Source organism: Neoarius graeffei, chromosome 25 (genome assembly GCF_027579695.1).
Source record: "Neoarius graeffei isolate fNeoGra1 chromosome 25, fNeoGra1.pri, whole genome shotgun sequence".
In the NCBI taxonomy this organism is placed as follows: Eukaryota; Metazoa; Chordata; class Actinopteri; order Siluriformes; family Ariidae; genus Neoarius; species Neoarius graeffei.
The window spans coordinates 42,590,671-42,606,064 of NC_083593.1; the positions used below are offsets into that span (position 1 = coordinate 42,590,671).

Here is a 15,394-nt window from a genome sequence, read left to right on the forward strand (position 1 = left end):
ATAGCAATCGTGTGTAACGGGAAGCATTTGCATATCCGAAGTGTTGTGTTTACATCAAAGATAAAATAAACCGATATGACAACGACTGCTGCTGCCAGGTTGGTTGTTGAGTAGCCTGACTGTTTTTTTTCTTGCGTGTGGTATCATTGTTGACGCGAGGTTGTTTTTTGAACATGCCAATGCGGACACAATTTCCCCTGATGAGTTATGACTTCAGACACGATGCGTGTGTGGAGTCCGTGTGATATGTGCGTAAGATAGGCTTCTCGTGTTTGGAGATCCGCGCTCCGAGACAAGCGCAAGCACCTCCCCCAGGGAAAAAAAGGGACCCCCCGAAAATATCGGCATAGTTCGAACACTGAGGACAACCATCACATAACTATAACTATAAACATTTTATATCAACTATTTTAACTAAATGGGCTATAATAAATAAGCCTGCAGGCAGCCACGGCGGGCTGCCTCAGAAAAGTAACCATTTGTCCTACCTTAACGCGTTTTGCATTTTCTGCCTCCTTTTTTGTATTTTCAACCCTCCGTTTATTTTCTTTCCTTTTCTGAAAACCCGATTTGTGTCCAGACATTTTGTTCTGCTACCAACGAACTAACTCGTCAGGTCTCTCGAGTCTGCGATGAAGGGCAACAATTGATACATTTTTACAAACAGCCAATAAACAGCCAATAGGGAGGTTGCAACGTTCAGGCTCTTCTTTGCTCAGAGACACTCAGTAATGCACTTATTCTCTGTCCCCTGGCAGAAAGCTCCTTGGTTTGCTTGTGTCTCAATCACAGCTGGTATTCTGTAGAAAGACTTCTTTTCACCTTTCCCATCAGCTTTGTTGGAACACCCTAATACAGCACAAAAGTTTACCATTGTAGGTTTATGATGAATCAAGTGCCTCGTGGGTTTAAATTCCGTGTGCTGCCGTTATTTCCCCCTGATCATGAGTTTGTTGGTCTTCCAATATGGCGCAGGGTCTGTATAATTCCAGTTTCCGGTGACGTCAGTGGGAAGGGTCTATAAACCATGTATGACGAGATTTTCACTGGATTTTGAGAAACAGAGCATTTTTATTTTTATTTTTGGCAAATTCAATAAATAAAACTTTATACGAAACACCCAACACAATCATTTCCGCTTAGAATGTAAACAAACCAGCAAAATGGCAGTAGCAATTTGTGAAAAATGCGATAATAATACTTATTGAAAAAATATAGATTACATTCTTACCATCAAATACTTTTATTCCATATTTTTTTGCTTTTTTGTATTTTTGGGGGTTTTGTTTTCGAGTCGAGTTTTTATATCGTCCTTGGTTGGTTCAGCAAAACGCTCCGCCATTTTGTTTTTCTCGACTCACGGTATATGAGCTGATAGCCTAGTAGCAGAGTAGCTAATCAGAGCACGCGATTGCTCGTCTCTAGTGAATGTGGATAGAATAATTCTGGTTAGCGTCTTGAAATAATCAGTAGCAACCTCACCACGTCTGAAAAACATGATTTAGTTGACAAAGATTAGAAGGGTTAAGATTAAGGAATAAAACATAATGGGTATTGTTAAATTAAATTGTAGTGTAATGCAGCCTGATGAGAACCAGAGTTACTGTTGATTATTTTTTAAGAAATAGCACATCCTAAAGTATTATATTCCGCTTATACCGCAGCAGGTAGCCAGAGAACTGAAAATCCAGTAGTGATGTTGTATTTGTACATTTTAGTAATAGGATTTATATATTTTATATATAATATGTTTTTTTGCACTGTCTTCCCTTTGCATATTATCCAAAAGGCAGATAAATTTAATTTACTTACCCTGAATGGCCAAAGGTTTGTGAACACCTGACCATCACAGCTGTCTAGGAGTCTTACCCAAACTGTTGGCACCAAATTGTATCGGATGTCTTTGTATGTTGTAGCTTTAAGATTTCTTTTTTCCTGGAGATAAAGTCGCAAATCTGTTCCAGCAGAGGTCCATTAAGACATGGTTTGCCAATGTTAGTGTAGAAGAATTTGAGTGGCCTGAACAAAGCCCTGATCTCAACCCTACTGAATGCTTTTGGGATTAATTGAAACATCAATTATGTGTCACGCCTCCTTTCCAAATAATCAGTGCCTGGCTCTTGTGGCCGAATGAGCAAACCCCCATAACCACACTCCAAAATCGAGTGGAAACTCTTCCCAGAAGAGTGGAGGTTATTATAACAGCAAAGAGGGACCACATCTGGAATGGGATGTTCAACAAGCACATATCTACATAATGGTCAGGTGTCCACACACTTTTGGCCACATTGTGTGTGTTTACTAAGTCTTGTCCTTTTCCTTTGCACGCATGTTTATAAATGTATATAACTTGGATATAAATGACACACCAATCATGGAAACATATCCATACACAATACGTCAAGGTGTCTCTTACTCACATTCATCACTTAGTTGGTCTGGGGGAAGGACAGTTTGCCAAGACTACTAATGTCAAGCATCTCAGTTTTCCTCCGGAGTGATAAAAGAGACAAAAATCAATAGGTTCTGACAGCCGGGGAGTTATTTAGGTAGTAAAAATCTGAGATGAACAATGATAAACTGAAATGTCAGAATGGGAGCAAGGGTGTCTCCATGTGTTTGTGTGTAAAGACATCCAAAGGACTGCCAAATGCAATCCCTGTAACTTACAGTGGGAGCTGACCATGACCTTGGCTTGCATGGGTTTCAGAGAGCAAAGTGTGCCACCATACATTGCACAGCATTGTACAATTAACCCCCTGTTCCAAAATTGACACCTTCAAGCTTAAGTAAAGTTTGAAGCTGACTACACAGACAAAGAAAAAGCTTTCTGGAGGATAGCTGTATGGTCAGATGAGACAAAAATTGAGTTGTTTGGCCACAATGACCACCATGTACAGAGGGACACTGTACCCAGCTGCTGGTGGTGGTAGGATCATCATGCTCTGGGGCTGTTTTGCTGCCAGTGGAACTGGTTCATTGCACAAAGTGGATGGAATAATGAAGAAGGAGGACTGCCTCAGAATTCTTCAGCATAAACCATCAGAAACTTGAACACGACTTGGGAGTTGGGAGTTACAACAGGACAATGAACCCAAACATGCATCATAGCTGGTTGTGGAGGATAAAGCAGGCTAACATTAAGCTTAAAACAAGTCCTGACATCAACCCTACTGAAAATATATGGACTGTGCTTAGAACTCGAGTCCATGCCAAGAAAAAAAAACACAAATTTAATTGGAATCTACCAATTCTACCATGAAGAGTTGTGAAATATCCAACCAGAATTCTGCCAGAAGCTTGTTCGTGGTAAACAAAAATGTTTGGTCAAGGTGAATCTTGCAAAGAGACATTTTACCCAAATATTAGGTGTGCTGTATGTATAATTTTGACCCTGTGTTGATTTCAGAAAATTAAAATTTGTGTACCAACTTCTAGTGATTTTTTTAAAGACGTATGCTGTACAATCATTCTCATCTCATCTCATCATCTCTAGCCGCTTTATCCTGTTCTACAGGGTCGCAGGCAAGCTGGAGCCTATCCCAGCTGACTACGGGCAAAAGGCGGGGTACACCCTGGACAAGTCGCCAGGTCATCACAGGGCTGACACATAGACACAGACAACCATTCACACCTACGGTCAATTTAGAGTCACCAGTTAACCTAACCTGCATGTCTTTGGACTGTGGGGGAAACCGGAGTACCCGGAGGAAACCCACACGGACATGGGGAGAACATGCAAACTCCGCACAGAAAGGCCCTCGCCGGCCACAGGGCTCGAACCCGGACCTTCTTGCTGTGAGGCGACAGCGCTAACCACTACACCGCTGTGCCGCCCCTGTACAATCATTCTGCCACAGAAAAAGAACAGTTCAAAGAAATTACTGAAAGCCCAAATTGCCATGACATTCATATCCAAGGTGACATTCATGTCACTGTATGTAAACTTCTGACCGCACCTGTACATTTGGCAGTATCATGTATTATTCATTCTCTCATTCACTTGTCTTCAGTTCTATCCTTTTTTCTCTTGGTCTGGTTTGTGGTGGGTCCGGAGTCTATCCCGGGAACTCTGGGCGTGAGGCGGGAATACACCCTGGATGGGACTCCAGTCCATACTGTTGATAAACAGCTGTACATTATTACATCTGTTATGCTTATTCATTAATGAATCTCAGTCGTGTGAATAACAATTAACTGTATGCCAGAATGACATCATCATAAAAATCCTTGTCATGGCATAATGTTTAGGATGTCATGTGCGGCTTGGAGAGATGGCTGAATTTATGCTTGTGCATTTTTCGCAAACTGTGTTTTAAATTTAAATCTGTATTTTTATGTAGATTATACTGATTCTCAAGCACATGAAATAACACAGTATATGTTACTCAAAAACCAGGTTGTATATTGCAGCCTGGCTCACTGTGTTGCTGTAGCGCAGAGCATCCACTCTGCTCTACTTGATGAGTGCTGCATAACCCTTGGGCTTTAACGAAGCTGTCTGCATGTTCCTATGACTAATGGAGCTCTGCTTATTCATGGATGAATGGTTTTATCATTTTAGAATGGTAACATCAAAAATGGCAAGATGGCAGACGCCAGTGTTAAAACGAGGACGGGGAAGTTGTTTTTGGCCCAAAGGCATCCAATGATGTAAAAGAAATTAGTGGGTTTAAGCAAAATACTGTATATTGATCTTAATTTTGAAAAATATCGGGTCTTCCCTGAGCCTTGAGGCCCGGTCCTACAACTCCTATAACTATAACTAAACCTATAACGACAACTATAACGATAACTATAAATAAATCGGTCCCCTGCAGTTTATGTAGTTGGTGATCACACCAGACCGGTAACGATACCTACTATATAGCCCAGGCCTGGGTTTATCCGTATCAGTTCCCTCTGAAATGTGGTCATTGTGATATATGTTTATTTCTGTAACATCTCACAAAATATCAGGCCTTTCTGTGGCTGGGAAGTTATTTAATTTGAGGGGATTCCTGAGCAAATAATGTCCATGAAATCGCTCGCTTCGCGCAGTCAAGCAAACAGAGGAAGTTCATGTGCACATGCGCAGGTTTACCTTCTTCGTCTTCTTTGTCTTCTTCTTTTTCTTTTTCTTTTGGGTTTTACAGCAGCTGGCATCCACAGTTGCCATCTACAGGTTTACCTGTGACCGTGCACTGACAGTTCCATCATTCTGTCGCTAAACGAACAGCTGATCACACTGAGGTGCTCGCTGACCGCCGATATTTATTAGTTTGGTCCTGCATTTCCTTTCCTTCGCAACATAACGTCATTTCTTCTCACTTTCCGTTACTGTAGTCGGCCTTCCATGTTTCGTTTGCGTCCTCCATTTTCCTCTCCTGTTTCAAATTTGTATCCCACGATGCCTTGCGCGAACAGGGAAAGCCCACCACGTGATGCATGACATAGTATCTTGTATTGGGTCATGGTGAAGCAGGAAAAAATAGCGGAGAATTTAGGGCCACATGGCCCTAAATTCATTAATTGTTCTAATAAAAAGAAACCTAATAAAATTGGAAGTCTGTGATTCGAATTCAGTAGCTTTCAGTCCACTAAAGAAAAATAATTGGGCGTCGGGAAGATTCTTTTATGACCTACACTTGAAAAATATGAAAGGTAGTCTACCTTTAATGGACCCTGTAGTTAACTCGGATAGTGTAGTGCAGTTTTGAAGAATAGCAAAATGTTCTGCGCAGCACGTTTTCCCCTCGTCCACCACTTTGCATTGTTGACAAGGTGGGAAATCACATCATGTCCATCATCGACACAAATGAGAGAACACTTCCTGACAGCTAATTTCATCAGCCACTCTTTGGAAGACATGTTGCAGCTGATGAAAATTCTGAAAGTGAGAATCACATTTTAGTTTCTGCTGTAGGACTCCAGCACTGTTTGAAACATTGTGTGAAACTCACTGGTTCCACTCACTACCCTGTACAGTTTAAGGCAAAGTGAACTCCTTTGAGTTAAAATCCAGTGTTTATACTTGATCATTTCCTGCGGTTTGAGTATCAGGATTGTATCCAGCCAATATAATAATAATAATAATAATAATAATAATATGTACACATTCTTTTCGGGTGTTCAACATGTCTTTCTCTTTCAAAATTCTCTCAAAATCTTCCATATTTAGCAAAACAAATCTGGCGACTATGTTTGTTTACAAATTGTCATAGTCGCTCGCTAGCGCGGAAGTTTTACGTCTGACGTGTGACGTTATGTTGTCTTGACAACCATGCAATATCGTAAACCATATTCAACTATTGAGTAAAACCATATACACTATTGAGTAGTGACGTAATACATGTAGGATAAGCGATATGCTAACAATATTGCATGCTATCAAACCAAATGAATGAAACCTGCTAGAAGGGAATAGAACACATATTTTTATTCTATTGAAAAAGTGTCCTGTATGTATAAAAAATTATAAACTAGATAGATACTGTGACCTAAAATCACAGTGATTTTGCTAGCTTTTATAAACCAGGACGTCTGGTCACTGTGCGCTATAGATTCGGAAAGGTAAGAAATATAGAATGACGCTTAGTGAGGAAAAAAGCCTGTTTTTCATGGATCATTCCAGTTTGGGGATCCAGATCAGGACCAAAAGTCATAGCAACTTAATTCAGCCCAGAGGTACAGTGGTGTTTGAAAGTTTCTGCATAAATATGACCTAAAACATCATCAGATTTTCACACAAGTCCTAAAAGTAGATAAAGAGAACCCAGTTAAACAAATGAGACAAAAATATTACACTTGGTCATTTATTTATTGAGGAAAATGATCCAATATTACATATCTGTGAGTGGCAAAAGTATGTGAACCTCTAGGATTAGCAGTTAATTTGAAGGTGAAATTAGAGTCAGGTGTTTTCAATCAATGGGATGACAATCAGGTGGAGTGGGCACCCTGTTTTATTTAAAGAACAGGGATCTATCAAAGTCTGATCTTCACAACACATGTTTGTGGAAGTGTATCATGGCACAAACAAAGGAGATTTTTGAGGACCTCAGAAAAAGCGTTGTTGATGCTCATCAGGCTGGAAAAGGTTACAAAACCGTCTCTAAAGAGTTTGGACTCCACCAATCTACAGTCAGACAGATTGTGTACAAGTGGAGGAAATTCAAGACCATTGTTACCCTCCCCAGGAGTGGTCGACCAACAAAGATCAAGGTGTGTATTAGTCAGCGAGGTCACAAAGGACCCCAGGGTAACTTCTAAGCAACTGAAGGCCTCTCTCACATTGGCTAATGTTAATGTTCATGAGTCCACCATCAGGAGAACACTGAACAACAATGGTGTGCATGGCAAGGTTGCAAGGAGAAAGCCACTGCTCTCCAAAAAGAACATTGCTGCTCGTCTGCAGTTTGCTAAAGAACACGTGGACAAGCCAGAAGGCTATTGGAAAAATGTTTTGTGGACGGATGAGACCAAAATAGAACTTTTTGGTTTAAATGAGAAGCGTTATGTGTGGAGAAAGGAAAACACTGCATTCCAGCATAAGAACCTTATACCAGCAAATTCTAAAAGAAAATGTCAAGACATCTGTCCATGAACTAAATCTCAAGAGAAGGTGGGTCATGCAGCAAGACAACGACCCTAAGCACACAAGTCGTTCTACCAAAGAATGGTTAAAGAAGAATAAAGTTCATGTTTTGGAATGGCCAAGTCAAAGTCCTGACCTTAATCCAACCAAAATGTTGTGGAAGGACCTGAAGCAAGCAGTTCATGTGAGGAAACCCACCAACATCCCAGAGTTGAAGCCGTTGTGTATGGAGGAATGGGCTAAAATTCCTCCAAGCCGGTGTGCAGGACTGATCAACAGTTACCGGAAACGTTTAGTTGCAGTTATTGCTGCACAAGGGGGTCACACCAGATACTGAAAGCAAAGGTTCACATACTTTTGCCACTCACAGATATGTAATACTGGATCATTTTCCTCAATAAATAAATGACCAAGTATAATATTTTTGTCTCATTTGTTTAACTGGGTTCTCTTTATCTACTTTTATGACTTGTGTGAAAATCTGATGATGTTTTAGGTCATATTTATGCAGAAATATAGAAAATTCCAAAGGGTTCACAAACTTTCAAGCACCACTGTATTCTGCATGTGAAATTTGATGATTGGTTGAGAACTGAGGGAGAAATAACATCCTAAAAAATGTAATAATAATAATAATTATAAAGTAGTAAGATCCTAAGGGAGAGTAACAATTTGCGCAAGCACTGCTAGCTCAAATTAATAAGGGATAATACAGGTATAGTGACAGGAATGTATGGGATGTTGGCATTGTGTAAACAAATCCGAGGTGTTGTCCTGGTTCAGTGCCCGAATGACCTCCTAATTCTCTCTGTGTTGGCCTTTAGAGAGCATAAGCGCTTCCCTGACCGCAGCAGAGAGAGGATGGCCGAGGTCCTTCACTATCTTCCTGGCCTTGGTCCAGCACCGCTTGCTGTAGATAGACTGCAGGTCCAGCTACAGGTCTGGATTGAACCAATCAGGGTCATCACACCAAGGTCAAATGTGTGAAATAGTTTTTCTTCAATCGCTTCCTTCCTGCTTGAAGACTGTTTTTGGGGTATTTGAGTCACACAAATGTGTAACAAGAAGAACTAGGGCTAGACTTGGTGACAGAGGCAATCTTGTTTATATTGTTACCTCGCCCGCGATGGAGTAAGTGGGGCAAGGTATTATAATCAGTGCGGTTTGTTTGTTTGTGTGTCTGTCTGTTAACGATCTAGCGTCTAGAGGGTTGCACCGACTGACTTCAAATTTTAAAGGTAGATGGGCAATGGTCCGTAGATTACCTGATTAAATTTTGGGGGTAATCGGGTCAAGGTCACCAGAAAGGTCAAAATCGTTCTTTTTTTAATTTATTTATTTACTATTTTTGCGATAACTTTCTTCAAATTCATCATTTTGACTTCAAACCAAAACCAAAATGTGCATCTTTCAATTCTGCTTCCAACCATATGCTGCATGATGGGGTAGCTTGGACAGTCTCCATAGCGGTTGGGGGTTAAATGTCGGGGGGGGGGGTCAAGGTCATCGGTTAAAATAACGTTTTCCGTTATAACTCAAAAACGGTTGCCGATAGATAGATGTTTACTATTATGAGCATAGAGGAACTCCCATATGGCCTTTCATTTGGCACCATGGTCTTTGACCTTGAGTGACCTTGAAAGGTCAAACTCAAGGTCATGGGTTTTCAAAGGGCTATAACTTTAAAATGGTTAATGATAGCCAGATGTTTACCATTATCAACATATAAGAAGTCCCATATAGGCTTTCAGTTGCTGCCATGACCTTTGATCTTGCATGACTTTGAAATGTCAAACTCAAGGTCATGGATTTTCATAGGACTATAACCTGACAGCTGATGATTGACAGATATTACCATTATCAACATATAGGTATAAAATAAGTGCTGCTGGGCGAGGTTTGTTTTGCCTGGCAACACTTGTTAGAACTGAGTTCTATTTGTTTGTTTTTAGTAGATGGGTTGTTTCAGAAAAGTGGATCTGAGCATCGATATGCAGAATTACATTCAGGGATTACTGAATGAGGATTATATAAAGAAAAGTGATGATGAGGTGATTGTTTTTTTCCCGTACTGGAAGAAAAAGTGCTGTGCCAGTAGATAGACAGATGGATTCAGGATTCAGTTTTTTACCTGGGCTCCTTAATTTATCTCTCGATTGTTTGTTGGGCTTTTTGTACTAGTGTTGCAGTGCTCAACTGTCAGTCATGTGATATATTTTGTCTGGAAGTGAGCAGAGTACTACGGGAACTTTTCAAACAGCATTTCCTCCACTACTGAACAAAAGTACAAAGGTGAACTAAGAATTTGCTTCCTAAGTTGCTGCATGTTTATAACTGGGGTTTTTCAGTGTTTAACTGCGAAGGGACTGTTACTTGTACCAGGAGAATTGTATGACTGTTTCGGGCTGAACTTTATTTTCCACAATATATAATATTTAGGTACAGCATTGAGGTGAGTATAATGAAAAGTTATTCCAGGAAATCGAGTCGTACATGAGCTGATAGCCGCTAGAAGCCATGTACGACGAGGTTGAGTGGAATAACTGTTTTCTTCTATCCACATTCACTGGATTTTGAGAAACAGAGCATTTTCATTTTCTTGCAAATTCGATAAATAAAAACTTTACACAAAACGTCCAACAAAATTATTTCCGCTTAGAATGCAAACAAACCGGCGAAATGACAGTAGCAATTTGTGAAAAATGCTACAGTAATAATTATTAATCTATGTTCTGTCCATCAAATACTTTCATTCCATATTTTGTTGCTTTTTTTGTATTTTTGGGGTTTTGTTTTAGAGTGGAGTTTTTATTTCGTCTTCGGTTGGTTCAGCAACATGCGCCGCTATTTTGTTTTTTTCTACTCACAGTATATGAGCTGATATCCTAATAGTAGAGTAGCCAATCAGAGTGCACGATTGCTCATATCCAGTGAATGTGGATAGAATAAAACTGATTATAAAGCCTTGACCCCCCCCAAAAAAAATCTGCATGTCCCATCCTACTGCAAGACTTATGCTGTGTTCACACTTATACCGGTACGAAAGTGGTATAACTGTATCGAAACAAAGTATACCGGTACAGTTTAGTGCATCTGTCCACACTAGCGAGAAATGTTTGCGGTTTTCTTTCACGGTAGTTGAAATGCGCGTGCGCGAAATGTTTCTGTGGTTACCGAGTAACTTCCTTCCGAGAATATATGGCATCCGTTATTTCGAGATCTCGAGAAAACAAAACAATTATTCTGTGATCTCGAGAAAACAAAACAATTACTTCATGATCTCAGCTGGATCACTGTATCTCCGTCGGTAGAGACGAAGCTGGGCCAGTCTTCTGCGGAGATGCCGCGGACTAATTTTGAAATTATCCCTTATTAAAAGACTTAATGCAATCTCTCCCTGTGTCAACCCCTGATCAAAATATTGCCTTATTAGGTGATCGATTATTCCAGACATTCTAATGACCAAAGTTGCGTCTATACAGAATGAGAAATAGCCCCAAAGTCAGCATATCACAAGTCTCTTGGCGCACCTGAATGAACCATTTCTCAGCTGTTTACTCGAGATCATGAAATAATTGTTTTGTTTTCTCGAGATCTCGAATTAGTTGTGTCATTATCTCGGGATAACAAGGTGAATAAAAAAAAGGATTATATGAAGGGCCTCTCTCGGCTTCCGTACGGATGAAACGACGTGTGTGTGCTTTTTGTTGTCAATGTACAGTCTGTATTTCTGGTGGTCATTTATTCAGTCGAATTGTATAAAACGCGCGAGGCAGTTGAGAAAGAAACAAATGAATCTCCGTTCTTCACTATTTCATTCAGTGAAGACATCGATTGAGGTGTGTGACTTTGCGCATGCGCATTATATTTGTATCGATACAGAGCCGCTTCATCTGTCCACACTACAGCGAAGCGCTACAGTACCGATACTGTACCGGTACGAAACCCATACATTTGTGGGTTTCGTACCGATACAGTTATACCGCTACAGTACCGGTATAGTTGCTAGTGTGGACAGGTGTTGTGGTACAAAAGTAGTTTCGTATCGGTACAAAATCCCTAGTGTGGACAGGGTATAGAGATCTTGCAGTCACGTGACCGGAAAGTACACAGCCGCCATCTTGTCGGTAAAAAACACAGCTGAATATTGCTGCACTCGTGTACAGAATGGATCAATTTCAACCGACGGACTACACGGCTCATTTTTCTAATGAACAGATAACTAGATATATGTCTAAAATAAACGATCTACAGATTAGTGACCCTTATGGCTTACCGGACGTAGTTTTCACGACCGTGTCAGTGGATTTTGAACTGCCAGCGGAATACCCAGACGTGTATAATTACCTCATTAACTTTCCCTCGCCGTTCAGTGGTGAAGCACTGCGTGCTTATAAATCTCTGGACAGTTATCTTTACAGAAATTCAGGATTTGTCAGCGACTCGGATGTGGCATCTTGTAAACAAGAAAATAACAATCCTCATTGGACGGGTAAGTCACTTAAGTATTGAGTATAGCACTGACCAGCCAATTAAATAGAATAAGGTAATTCCAGCTGTAATTCCAAATCGTCCGTCTTGTTTACCATGGATCTGGCGTTGGAGAGGTAGAGGCTTAGCAGTGGAGATTTGAGTGGCTGTTTTCTGAGCTTAGTCAACAGGCCGGCTCTGCAGCCTCGCTTTTGCTTCCGCTCCCGGCGCCGCCTCCTTCGCTTTGCTTCCGATAACAATCCATGGAGACCCCGCTGGTCTCGCTATCTCGTCCGGAATGTTGTGCATGCGATGGAAATCGCTACAAACCGTCATTTTCTGCTGGAAACCAATGTCCAGTAAGTCCATATGGTTGTAGTGGATATTGAAGTCCGGTACAGACGAACAACACGCAAAAATACACACAAAAAACATAAAAAACGTGCACAGGTAGGGAGAGCTTGTAGCCGCAGCCGTTGTAGTAGAATTGTATATAGTAGGGTTTTCCAGAAGAAAAGGTAGAAGTAAAAGCAGAAGTAGAACCAGAAGTAGAAGTAGAAGGCGGAAATATGGCGTTTGACCGACAAGATGGCGTCTGTCACAATCTGGATCGGCTGTGACGTCCCATGCAAGTCTAGTTTAGTGATGAATAGCTTTGCTTTCTAAGGACATCATTAAAACACTGGAAGAATGTGATGGAAATAACTACAGTGATCCAGGTGCATGTTAACAAAGCATTAAACATCATCTGCCATTAGGAAAGCACGACAACACAGGTGTGAATTGCTCCAGTCACACAGCTGATGTTCTGGATATGCAGGAAGCCAAGTGTTCCACTGAAAATGGCTCTTGATTGGAATGGAAATGGATCTTGATGAGGCTGTGTGCAGAAAATTCACCTGATTCATTACTATACACCACGCTTCGGCTCTAGTGGACAGGAACACGTGAATGAATAGGAACTAATATTTCATGAATTTTAGCATTTTTCAGGCTGGAAATAGTGTTCTTATTTTGTCCCGACAGCACCCCTGGAAAAAAATTGTACCATGCATCTTTTTTTTTTTTTTTTGATACAGAGACCTAATTTAGCAAACAAAGCATTTAGGCAACTCTTTAAATGATGTTTCAAAAGGCAGAAAAAGAGATGGGAATAAAACAAAAATGAGTCATTAAGCAATTCTGGCATTAAAAAGAAAAGCAAAATGCTTGAATGAAATCTGACGGATTTCTGCAGATGTGGCGAGGTTGACCATTCCAGCTGATTTAATATGATGATGCTGCTGATGATGTGAAGGTAACAAACATGTCTGGCACTGCGTTTTCTCTCCAGCTGGTCATCATGGCAGGCACGGTGCTGCTGGCCTACTACTTTGAGTGCACCGATATTTTCGGCATCCACATCCAGGGCTTCTTCTGCAACGACGCCGAGCTCATGAAGCCCTACCCTGGAGTCGAGGAGAACAGCTTCATTCCTCCACTCATCCTCTACTGCGTGGTGGCTGCAGCTCCCACTGCCGTCGTGAGTAAAATCCTTCCGATCAGCATACATTAAAGTTAACGGGGAGGTGAGTCTGAAACATTTGTAAGGTTTTCCCGAAAGGTGCTACAGGATTGCATCACAAGAGGGCGCTCAGTGATCAGTATTGAGTAGCAGATGTATTCAGAAGCATGACGTACAGCATGCACCTCACACCAAAGCCCAGACTCCAGCTCCACATGGTGATGTTGGTTATTAGCCAAGATTGCAAGGACGAGCTGCACTTTTGCTTTTCGGTTTTATCTTTGGAGATCAAGATGAACCTCAGTTTCAAATTAAACCTGAATTACAATTGAAATGAAACCTGTTGGACAGTTTGTAATCAATGTGTTCTTCCCTTCACATTTGATTAAAATCCCATTACGTTAAGCACAATACTGGCTAATTGTTTAAGGTGAATTGAAATAACATGGATTTAAAAAGTCAGTTTTGGACAGGGGTATTTTATGGTAGAGCAGCCGTTCCCAAACTACAGTGGTGCTTGAAAGTTTGTGAACCCTTTAGAATGTTCTATATTTCTGCATAAATATGACCTAAAACATCATCAGATTTTCACACAAGTCCTAAAAGTAGATAAAGAGAACCCAGTTAAACAAATGAGACAAAAATATTATAATCTGTCATTTATTTATTGAGGAAAATGATCCAATATTACATATCTGTGAGTGGCAAAAGTATGTGAACCTTTAGGATTAGCAGTTAATTTGAAGGTGAAATTAGAGTCAGGTGTTTTCAATCAATGGGATGACAATCAGGTGCGAGTGGGCACCCTGTTTTATTTAAAGAACAGGGATCTATCAAAGTCTGATCTTCACTACACGTTAGTGGAAGTATGTCATGGTACGAACAAAGAAGATTTCTGAGGACCTCAGAAAAAGTGTTGTTGATGCTCATCAGGCTGGAAAAGGTTACAAAACCATCTCTAAAGAGTTTGGACTCCATCAATCCACAGTCAGACAGATTGTGTACAAATGGAGGAAATTCAAGACCATTGTTCCCCTCCCCAGGAGTGGCTGAGCAACAAAGATCACTCCAAGAGCAAGGTGTGTAATAGTCAGCGAGGTCACAAAGGACCCCAGGGTAACTTCTAAGCAACTGAAGGCCTCTCTCACATTGGCTAATGTTAATGTTCATGAGTCCACCATCAGGAGAACACTGAACAACAATGGTGTGCATGGCAGGGTTGCAAGGAGAAAGCCACTGCTCTCCAAAAAGAACATTGCTGCTCGTCTGCAGTTTGCTAAAGATCACATGGACAATCTCATTTTATTAAATATAGGAATGCATTTGTTATAGCTATTTTGTCACTGCTATAGCAAGTTGAGTGTTTTAAATATGCTATGTAATATGTCATAGTAATTGTATGCTATGTAATATGTCATAATAATTGTCCAAATGTCAAAGCAATGGCCGTAAACGAGATTCGTTGAGACCTGTGCAAGACATCGTAGGACGGAAGTAAAACGTATAGCAAAAATTAAAGTGACCAACATCTGCCAACGTTGTTAAGACGCGTGTGCCCGCTTTCGAAAGCTGATGTAATCAAGCCGGAAGTTTTGTTTGTTTTGATAGCGATCAGGAAAGTTTGAAAAAAGTAGGCAGTAATCGTCATTTAAACTCGTTTTTGTGCAATATTTCGTTTGGAAAACAGTTTTCAAAATGGCGGCACTGACACCTGGCTGACACTTCACATTTCGAAGTCTCGCACAAGTCTCGTGAAGATCGCGCGGATAAGTGACGCCTGCCGTGGACCAAACGAACTAAATTCAACATGGCTAAAAACTGAATAGGCCGATAAGTATAATATT

General features: G+C 40.7%; 1 protein-coding gene across 4 annotated transcripts in view; it reads left to right on the plus strand.

Annotated features, from left to right (window-relative positions):
* plppr1 (phospholipid phosphatase related 1) overlaps positions 1–15,394 on the plus strand; it is a 134,550-nt gene that overhangs the window by 95,953 nt on the left and 23,203 nt on the right. For 2 of the 4 annotated variants that reach the window (XM_060909252.1, XM_060909251.1), the window contains one exon: positions 13,380–13,568. The exons of 1 other annotated variant lie outside the window; for it this stretch is intronic. In XM_060909252.1, coding sequence (XP_060765235.1) covers positions 13,380–13,568 — 189 coding nt within the window. Of the gene's footprint in view, positions 1–8,400; positions 8,516–13,379; positions 13,569–15,394 lie in introns of all 4 variants that reach the window. One more of the 4 variants, XM_060909250.1, reaches the window with a different exon arrangement.